Below are 11,469 nucleotides of genomic sequence, written 5' to 3' on the forward strand. Positions count from 1 at the left end.
CGAAAACCACCCCGCGCTACAATAGCGCCCTCGCGCCTGCCTTGTCCATGCTCAATAGCGCCCTCGCGCTTCTCATCGCTCTATCGTTTGCTATTTTTAGTCTCAAGCTCCAATATGAAGCACCCCCGCGCTTATGAAGTGCCCTCACGCTTCTTAAAGCTTTGACAATTTGACTTCTTGGTGTTGCATTGTAATTGGCAGGATGTCAGATGGACTTTTCAATGTCTTCTATAATTTTTGGTCATATGAAAAGAGCCCCTGCACTTTTGGAATGTTTTTACAACACTTCCTTAAAAGCTTAAGAATGCTTATATTTGGATAGGTTCCCTTAATGCTCTATCATATAAACTACAAGGTTAGTAATATTCAATTTGGATGTTAATATCAAAACAGAGATCAATTGTCCTTTAGGTCAATAATCTCCCCCTTTTTGATTTTTACAACTAAAATGATTAGAGATACAAAATTGATCATGTATAAGTACAATTGAATCGTTAATAGCTAACATTCAAGAATTAAAGGAATAATTTACTTTATAGATATACTAATTCACTTGATAGATTTACTCATTCACTTGATAGATTTACTAATTCACTTGATAGATTTACGCGTTCACTTTATAGATTTACTCCTCCTCAATATTTTTGTTTTCTCCCTCTTAGTTTTTGCAACCAAGTCAATCTATGCATACTTCTTCCATCTTTATTCTTAGTAATCAAATTATGCATACTACTCCCCCATACTTTCTATAAATCAATTTAAGCATACTTATCCCCTTTTGTCAAAATTAAAAAGCAAGACAAAGAAATTAAATGGCAAAGAAGTATAACCCAAAAAAGCACTTGTATTAATGAAAACATATCACATATTAGACGTTCATATTTAGGGGAGGTTCTGCCAAATTTTCAATAGAATTTACCATTTCAAAATTTTTAGACAGTCAGTCCTTGGAGTCTAGACATAGGGTTAATTGTCAAATGTTTTAATGTTATTGATTGAATTATTTTTCGTTATTAGATAATACGTCAGTTCGGCTCACTCCACCCGAGACATCAAAGCAGAGCTAGGAGGTTGTCAAAGCAGTGAGTTAAAGTCATGTGTCTGTTTACATGTGTCATACCAAGATTTTATAAAATAGTTCTGATTACATGAATTAATATTTTAATTATTTATTTATTCACTATTTATATATATTTTATTTTATGTGTTATGATTTTATTGATTGCGTGTTGACTCGGGATGGGACGGTAGTAGAACATGCCACTTGATGGGTTGTATTAGGATCGCATGCGCACCGGTAGGAAACTGAGATAGATAGTAAAAAGGGTAAATTTTAAAAGAGTAAATTTAGGACTTACCCTGGTCGAGCATTGCTCTCTAGGCTGAGTAGAGTGAGTTTGCCGGAGTAAAGGTCCCTGGTCGAGCATCACTCTCTAGGCGTTGGCTTATTTGGAAACCTAAATGACCTGACTGGACTTAAGTACCCTGGTCGAGCTTCGCTCTCTGGGCGCCAGTCTTATTGGAGTAAGAGAGCCGAAAGGCTAAGACTGATAGTGATAATTAAGTGACCGGACTGGAGTTAAGGACCATGGTCGAGCTTCGCTCTCTAGGCGCCAGTTATGTTGGAATGAGAGAGTCGAGATGTTAGTGTTGGAATTAGGATTCTACTGAGGTACTCCGTCCCGTGATATGAAATAAAAATTTATTTTATTTTATTTTGCAGAAGCATAGCATGACATGTATTTTTATTTTAAATTAAGCAAATATTTGTATTGAAGTGTTTATATTCTTTTTGGGATATATGATTTTAACTCACTCTCGAGACTGACAGTATCAATTTCACTGTTTTTCAGGTGATTGTTAGTCTTCCTACAGTTCTTATCTAGCAGCCCGACTCCTTCATCATCGAGTTGATGTAATTGATTTTGGTATGTTTGACTTGTAAAATTTTAGATTCTCCGCAGTAGAAATTTTAGACTTATCAGTTTGTAATTTTATATAAATTCAAGTCTTGCCTAATTATGCTGGCGGACCGAATTTAATTTATAGTACCCATTGATTGAAGATTAATTGTGGAAAAAGTGCTTTGGATTGAGTCCGGATTTCAATTTGATTGAGTTAGTGAATAGTTAGGCTTACTACGGGATTTGGTGGCCTTAAGCCTTCCTATTCCCTAATACGGGTAACGGCCCACAGATCTGGTCATGACAAACCTTTGGCAACAAGTCTGGCTTTGTGTCTTTCAATATTGCCTTTTGAATCGCATTTGGTTTTGAAAATCCATTTGCATCCAATCTTTTTACATCCTTCAGGCAACTCAACAAGGTCCCAGACTTGAATTTAATCAATAGATTTTAACTGTTCTTCCATAGCACTAATCCATTTAATTGTATCATCACAGTTCATGGCTTCTGAAAATGAACCTGGATCATTATTAATTCCTAAGTCCATTTATGACTCTTGTAGATAAACTACATAATCATCAGAAATAGCAAATCTCCTTTCTCTTTGAGACCTTCTTACTATTACTTCTTGTTGTCCATTTACTATGGTTTCGTTATTGACATTTCCATCATGAAGCATTTGATCATGTATTTGTTGTTCTTGAATGTTATTGGGATGAGTAATAACATTAGGAACAACAATTGTAGAAGTTTTGGGTATAAGAACTTCCACCCTAAATTCTTGAATACTAACATCATGTATTCTTTCGCTCCCACTAATTTCACCATTTTCAATGAACTTTGCATTTCCAGATTCAACAATTCTTGTACTATGATTAGGACAATAAAATCTATACCCTTTAGACTTTTTTGGATAACCAATAAAATAACCAATGGTTGTTTTTAAATCTAATTTCTTTTCATGTGGATTATAAATTCTTACTTCTGCTGGGCAACCCCAAATATGTAAGTGCCTCAAACTAGGTCTCCTTCCTGTCCATAGTTCAAAAGGTGTACTTGAAACTACCTTAGCAAATACATAGCAGTTCTTAATGCATACATCCACAATGACAAGGGTAAAGAAGAATGACTCATCATACTCCTAACCATTTCCATTAAAGTATGATTACGCTTTTTTGCAACACCATTTTATTTTAGTGTTCCTAGCATTGTGCATTGAGCACAAATACCATGTCTTTCAAGAAATTTAGCAAATGGACCTGGACATTGTCCAAATTCATCATATTTTCCATAATATTCACCACCTCTATCTGACCTTATGATTTTTACTTTTTTATATAATTGCCTCTCAACCTCTTTAATGTAAATCTCAAGTAAATTGATTGATTGAGATTTGTCATGCAATAGATAAATATGACCATAACAAGAAACATCATCGACAAAGGTAATAAAATATTTTTCTCCACCAAAAGTTGGAGTATCAAAAGGACCACAAATATCAGTGTGTATAATTTCATTAAGTTGTGTGCTTCTCGTGGCTCCTTTCTTAATGTGTTTTATTTATTTTTCTTTAATACAATCAATACATACTTCAAGATCAGTAAAGTCCAAACTTGGAAATATTTTATTTCTTACTAATCTTTGTATCCTTTCTTAAAATATATGACCCAAGCGTTTATGTTACAAGTAAGCAAATCTTTTATTGACTAAACTATGTTTAGTACTGACATTATGATGCAAGGTCATTAATGTCTCAATAAAAGAATTATCAAGTTTAAGCTTATAGAAACCATCACATAACAATCCAGAACCAATGATATTATTATTCTTAAATAAAGTTAAAGACCCATAACCAAACTTAAAATAAAATCCCGCTACATCGAGCTTTGATAAAGAAACTAAGTTGCGTGAAAATGTGGGTACATAAAGAGTTTGAAATAAATCCAAATAATGTCTTGTATCTAAAATTAAATGATAAGTGCCAATGCCTTCAATAGAAGCTTTTTTTCCATTCCCCATGAAGATAAAACTTTCATTTGGCCTTATGGTTTGGATCGTAAGGAATCTCTGCATCGTATTAGAAAGATGGGCAGTGGAACCGGAATCAATCCACCAAGTATTTTACAGAACTTCAATAAAATTTGATTCAAAACATACTAAAGTGTAATGCTTACCTTTCTTTTCGAACCAAGCTTTACGTTTCAAGCAATCCTTCTTTAAGTGCTCGATTTTAACACAGAAGTGACACGTAACACTCTCATGTTTCTTCTTATGAGCAGCCTTAAGAGATTCATTTAGGTTGTGTAAACCTTTCTTCTTGCTCTTTCCACCTTTCTTTTTGTAACTCTTTCCAACTTCTTAATGACTTAAAAGATGAACTGAATGAGCTCTTTGATTCTTTAATCTTGTCTCCTCTTGAACAAGCATACTGGTCAATTCATTTACATTCCATTTATCCTTTAAGTTGTTATAATTTGTTTGGAATGGACCATATTATTCAGGAGGTAAGGAGTTCAGTATAAACTGTACTAGAGAATACTCATCCACATTCATTCCTAAGGTCTTTAATTTTGCCGCTAAGGTAGTCATATCAAAAACATGCTCATGCATGGCACGTGAACCATAATATTTCATGTTGGTCAAATTACTCATCAATGTGCCAGCAAGTGACTTATCAGTTGTTTGAGAACGTTCCTCAATAAGCTTTTTAATTTCCTTAGCACTGTCAGTTTTAGGAATTGTACTCTTTAAGTTGTTTACAACAGTCATTCGCATAAATAATAAGCTTAATCTGTTCGATCTTTCCCAAGCTTTATATAAAGCTTTTTCTTCATTGCTACTTTCATCAATAATAGTAGCAGGTTTCTCAATTTGAAGTGCCAAATCAAGATCCAAAACATCTAAGTGAAACTGAACTTGTTCCCACCAATCAGAAAAGTTCAAACCATTAAATAATGGAATAAATGAAGCATGCGAATGAAGAGAAACGGGTATAGATACTGCAAATAAAAATAACATAGAATACTCATATGTTAATACTTTGATTCATAATATTTATTCCATAAATTCAAATATAAACATAAAATATATCAAAGTTCTTCTTTAGGTGATAATAAGATATACTTATGTAAACAATTATAGGTAATTATATATGCATAACTAAATTTATTTTTCTATCTTTGGATATGAAAAAATAAAATTAGTATAACATACTAAACACCACGATTATGTTTATCAATTATAAAATAATTAATCAACCTTTGGGTTGATCCCTAAATATCTTATAATAAAAAATTTTAATTTACCCATAAATATACAAAAATCATAATGTCATTTAAATATAAAATTTTTGAGTAATTGAAAATTATAATCTATAATTTGAAATTTATTTACTTTAAAAATTTGGTTACTTTGGTAACAAGCAAATCGTTCTTAAAAAAAACTTCAAAAATTTATAATAATATATTTAAATAATATATTACTTTCATTAAATATTTAATTTAATTTCAATTAAGCATTAATTACTGATATATATATATATATATATATATATATATATATATATGCACCAAGAATTAAGGATGAATTTGGATTAAAAAAAATTATTAGGATGAAACTGTAAATTATTTCGGACTTAATTGGAAGAATAATAACTTTACGTGCAATCTGATAAGTGAACAAAATTTTATAGGTTACAATGGACCTTGATCAAAAACACTAGATTTTTATTACAGTAGTGCGTGTGTCACCAAATTTACACAAAATTAGTCCAAAAACTAACATCAATAAATCTTAAACTTAATCTAAACCGTGCAAAATTAATCAATTTAATTTATATGCAAAAATAAGAATTAATTCTTGCATGCATCTTCAACAACAGTAAATTCAACAAAATTATGGAAAAATATGATTTCTTAAACCATGCCTTGATACCACATGTAAACTATATAGCCCATTAATCTAGAACATCATGTTTTTCACCATTAAATAGAAGAAAGAAAACATACATTGATCCATGTTTAATAGAGTGTGATTTTTCTCCCTTTTCCCCTTATCTTATTGATGGACACTCTAACCTTTAGATTTTATATTTGTTATAATTGTTGATGATATGGGTAGAGAGAGGACCAACTCTTATTTATAGACTAATGGTGGCTTTCTATCAAAGCACCAATATTTACAACCTTTCATGTTATAACCTTTTACCAATAGCCATAACTATTCAATTCACAACCTTTCATTAACCAATAAAATTTAATCACTGATATCTTATTATAATTATATGAGTTATTAATTTCTTACAATTATGTTAATTTTTTTTATTTAATTAGAAATCCGATAAATAAGGAAATCACCAACATAAATTTTAAAATTTCAGAATTAGTTAAAAAAATAATAATTCATTAAGGACCGGATGTTAGAACACAAAAAGATTTAGAAATGAAAATATTTGCTTTTGTATAATTAATTTTAGTGTCATTTTATCATGATTTCTCCATGGCTGACTATGCAGGGATTAATTGAAGAAAAAAACTGGACTCGTTCAACATCCCACTCTATGGACCATCTACGGGAGAGTTGAAAAATGTGATTGAAGCAGAAGGGTAATTTAACATCAATGGAGTTGAGACATTCCACATAAGTTGGGATACAGGCATGGATGATGGTTGGAAGGATTCAACAGATAAGCATGCAACTGGGAAATATGTGGCAAATCGAATGCGAGATTTTTGTTACATCAAAGTAATATTTCTTAGTTCATGTCATTGTTTAATTAAAGCAACATGGAGACAATTGAGACTATAATAATACCATATTACTTACTTGCGAAATAAGTAATTATCCTTAATAATTTAAGATATGAAAATACTAAAATTAACAATTTTAGATTTATAATATTGGCCTAGTTACTATTAAATCACAAATTTTATACCTTTTAACAATTTTATCCAATTATTTAAAAAATTTAAAATAAATACTCATATTTTTAATTTATTTTCTAAAATATTTTTGGCAACAAATTTTAAAATTTCGAATGAAAATGATGGGGCAAGTAAATTTTGCTTACTAAAAGTAAGCAGAAACAATTGTTGTGTTTATATGTAAGATGTGTAAAAGGATGCATATATGCAAGGCTTTCAATGACATATTATTAAGTTCAAGACAAATTATTTTTTGAAAATTCACGATTATTATTCTTTTAGCAAACACAATTGATTTTCACGTCATTTTTTCTAATATTAAATTTTAAAAATTGTTATTGAAAATTATTTTTGAATACAAATTAAAAGCTCGTGTATTTGTTTTAATATTCTCAAATAATTGGATAAAATTATTAAAAAGTAAATTTAATTAGTATTTAGACCTATTTCTAGATATAACTTTAATATTTACATTGATTATATAAAAAAAGATTGAATTATTAATAAAAAAATCAAACTTAATTTTGATATAATTATATAAAAGTACTAGAACTACTAACTTGAATAAGATTATTTATGAAACTCTTTAATAAAATAAAAGCACCTCTTTAAAGTGCGACTTTTTAAGATTATTAGAAAATAGTTTAAATTTTAGAAATAATATCTTTTCAATCTCCTTACCAATTTATTTGAACATGAAGATAAAAATGGTGAAGGTGAAAATAGAGATACGAATGTAGAAAACATAAGTGAAAGAAGAAGTTGATTTTATTATAGATTAGATGACTCTTCAACACTCATACGCTAAACTTGATAGTTAAATTGAGCAAAGTCTCAATTCGAATTCTTTCCCTTCATTTATGTCAAAAAAGGAGTAATTGACTCTTCAATTATCAAAAGAAAGATTATTATATATAAATGATACAATTTAACTTAACTACATATGAAACTCAAGACCTAATATAATATAAATAATAAATACATATGATGAATGGTTAACAACTTTATATAAATGCATTAGTAAATCTTTGTGGAACTATTACAATTTTTGTTTTTATTTTAAATATTGATGATGATATATGAATTTGAATATGCTTTTCTTGGTTAAAAACGGATAAACAATAATTTAAACATAATTATAACATATAACGTGATCATGTTTACAATTTGAAAATTCCTATATAAGTTTTTATTTTATTTTCATAAAAGATTTCACAATCAAAATTCAGGTTTCATATATGGATTTGGACATGCATTCTCTTGGTAAGAATATAAAATAAATAAATTATTTAAACTTGACTATAACTAAGCATTAGTATATTTTCATAAAACACATAGTTTATTCTTATATGCAACTAAGCAAACATAGTTTATTCTTATATGCAACTAAGCATTATATTTATTAAAAAAAAAATTCACTAATAAATAATTTATATTCATTATTAACATTTTATATATATAAGCACAACAATAATGCAGTATATATGAATAAAAAAATAGACTAGAAAGTATAATAAAATACTGTAACATTCATATTCAATTTATAGCTATCTTCCTATAATATAGTTATATATCAAATAAAAGAGTCAAGGAAAGAATATTACATTAAATAGAATATAATTTCTTAGGATTAAATTTTAAAATGGACAGTAATAAGTAAAATAATTATATTAGTAACAATAAAATAGTGACTAATAGGGTGATAATCAGAGGAAGAACCTAAGAATTTATGAGAAGGGCATTGTTAGAAAGATTTTAGAGTTAGTGACTAGAAAGATATAGATAAAAATAATTGAATAAATAAAGATATTCTTTTAGAAGAGAACTTGTCTCTCTCAATCACCTTCTTCTTTTATTTCTTCTTTAATTTTGTTTTCCTTTTCTTCCACCATAACCACCATTTAATACTCCAAAATACATCCAAACTCAATCAAAATAAGTGTTTTTAGTATTTATGATTTTGTGATGAGGAAAACTATGATTTTCAGTTGGTTGACTTAAAGAAAATGATTTTAGACAGAAAAAACACTAGTTTAAAAATAGAGAGCAAAACTAAAGAATGGAAATTTAATCATTCACAAACAGGGATATACTTCTAGTTAGGGAGCATAGCTTTGAAAAGCTTATCATCTCAGTTTTTATCCGGCACTAGAATGACCTTGCTCTGATGTTGGTGCAACAAGTTAGAAGGAAAGAGAGACGACAAAAATACTTCTAATCTTTGTATTTGAGAAAGAGCCACACTTAAAAGCCGAGTGCTCTACCATTGAGTTAGCAACCCTCCCCCCCCTCCCCCCAAGAAAAAGAAAAAATGAAATTCTATAGATACAGCCGGAATCAAAATAAATTTTGGAAAAATGAGATCATCTTTAGGAAGCATTGAAGAGATGAATCGATGTAGAGGAGCTCGTCCATCGACTCCATCGAGAAGGCGGCGTGGGCCCCACAAGCCACGTGCCGAGAGTGGTGGTAAGCTAAAGTTGCCAGGAATCTTTTACTAATATTATATGCATATCATATGGTAAATTCCTATTAACTTTAATTTTTGGATTAAGTGGAAATGAGTTATGTATAATATTTTAAAAATTTTGAAGTATTTTGTGTAATTAGTAGTTTAAGAATTTGATAGTCAATTTTAGAGTAAATTTTTGTAGTTTAATAAATTTTAGAATATACATATGTGGTTCTAAAATGGATAGGTTAAAATTAAAAAAAATTCATTGCTTATTTGATTTATTATGTTTGTTTGTTCTAGTATTATGAATATTTAAAAAAATTAAGAAATGAATATTTATTGTAATTTTTAGACCTTATAAGAATTGCTAGATGAGTATGTTAGACGGTGTGAGAATTAAAATGAGACTATGAATTTATATGAATTACTAATATTAAAATGAAAGCATGACATAAATTAATTTAATAAATAATAAATCATGTGAGCTATAAGAATTGGTTTTTGATAGACAAATATAATAATAATATAATAGCTTGATAAATCATTGTTACAGAAATAGTAAATTAATAATTGATTTGATAAAATATTATATAAATTAATTTTTTTAATTTAAAGTACTAAATAATTAAAATATTGTTAAATAAAGAATTTAAATAATGTAGATATTAAAAGTAAGTATTATGATTATAGACTTAAGTTGATGTGAGTTAGTTATTTAAATTCATTTAATAATTAGATATTTTTAGTTAATAATTAGATAATTCATTAGAATTAAAGATAATTTTTTTAATAAGCCATAAGGAGAGGGGGGTTATCACTCAAGAGGGGACCTCGAAGAGCTAACCGATAAAGATTATAGGCTAAATAATTATTGGCTCTATACAAAAAACATAATAAAAATTTTTAGGAATACTTAAATATAAGAGGTGTCTAACTTTTATACTTTAATCTCCAAAATTTTACACAAATACGCTCCAAAGCCAACAAACTTACTTCTATACAACCCATGTAAAAACATGCGTGTTTTACTCAAAAATAACATATCCGAAAGACAAAAAATCGCAACAACTAATTTAAAAAAAAAAACCGCCATACCAAAATCTCAAGAAATTTACAACAATCTACAAGAAACAATCTACAATTTTGATAAAATCTACAATAAACAACAAAAACGTGAGAAGATAAAGCTTTTTCAACATACATTCATCAAATTCGAATATGAAAATAGATAATCCAATCTCATCAATCTATCTTTTTTTATTTCTTGTTATTTTGAAAAAAAATACATTAAAATCTTTCAAAACTTATATGATTTACTTAACTGCTTACAAGTAGAATAAAATAATTAAAGAATTTAAGTTCTCAGATCTAAAGATAAATAAGTAATCAAAACTTATCTGCAGAAAATTCAAAAAATTGTATATGACGAGTATACGTGTACTATAAGTATATCTTTTGAAATTTTACAAAAATATATTCAAAGTCATGTGTTATCGATGTATTTATCATATAAAGTATTTGTATTGATTATTATATTGATATAAATAATAAAACAAAGAATAGATCAATAAATAGATTATAAAAAAAAGTTTAAAATAAATATAAAACAAGTTTTAAAAGTTACACTAACAAGTATATTAATAAGTATACAATAAGTAATATATTAGAAAAACAATAATACACAGTAAAAAATATACCATGAGTATATAGAGGCAAGTAATAAGTATCTATTATGATATTATAAAAGATTAATATTTAGATAATTTTTGATTCATACATATATTGTACAAAATTTGTATATTAAAAATTAATGAGTATATGTGGGCATCCAATATGTATATATTTACAATAAGTATATTAAATAAATTTAAAAGTAAATAGTAAAATGTATATAATGCATATATAACTAGTATATTTCAAGTATATAATACTGTGACTGTTACTGATTATGAAATAATTTTTTATATTTTTTTTCTCATGTGCAGATATGGCAGCTTTGTTAGAAAGATAGAAATCAATCAACTCAAACTTTTTATATATCATTTTTATTTAAGAAAATTATTAAACGAATTAGAAAATGAAAAACAAATAAGTATGTGTATTAATTTCTTTTATTCATGAGTTATACGCTACCCCTTATGGTGTCGTACTGATTTAAAATTTTAAGATATACAGTAAACAATATATA

At 27.9% G+C, this 11,469-nt stretch overlaps 1 protein-coding gene across 1 annotated transcript; it reads right to left on the reverse strand.

The window, feature by feature from the left end:
- Positions 1-4,397: 4,397 nt before the first annotated feature.
- LOC125370424 lies at positions 4,398-5,921 on the reverse strand. The gene is made up of 2 exons (XM_048375803.1): positions 5,912-5,921; positions 4,398-4,903 (listed from the first exon to the last, which is right to left on the reverse strand). Exons 1-2 carry the CDS (start codon positions 5,919-5,921, stop codon positions 4,398-4,400), a joined length of 516 nt encoding a protein of 171 aa, XP_048231760.1.
- Positions 5,922-11,469: the final 5,548 nt, after the last annotated feature.

This window comes from Ricinus communis, chromosome 6 (genome assembly GCF_019578655.1).
Source record: "Ricinus communis isolate WT05 ecotype wild-type chromosome 6, ASM1957865v1, whole genome shotgun sequence".
In the NCBI taxonomy this organism is placed as follows: Eukaryota; Viridiplantae; Streptophyta; class Magnoliopsida; order Malpighiales; family Euphorbiaceae; genus Ricinus; species Ricinus communis.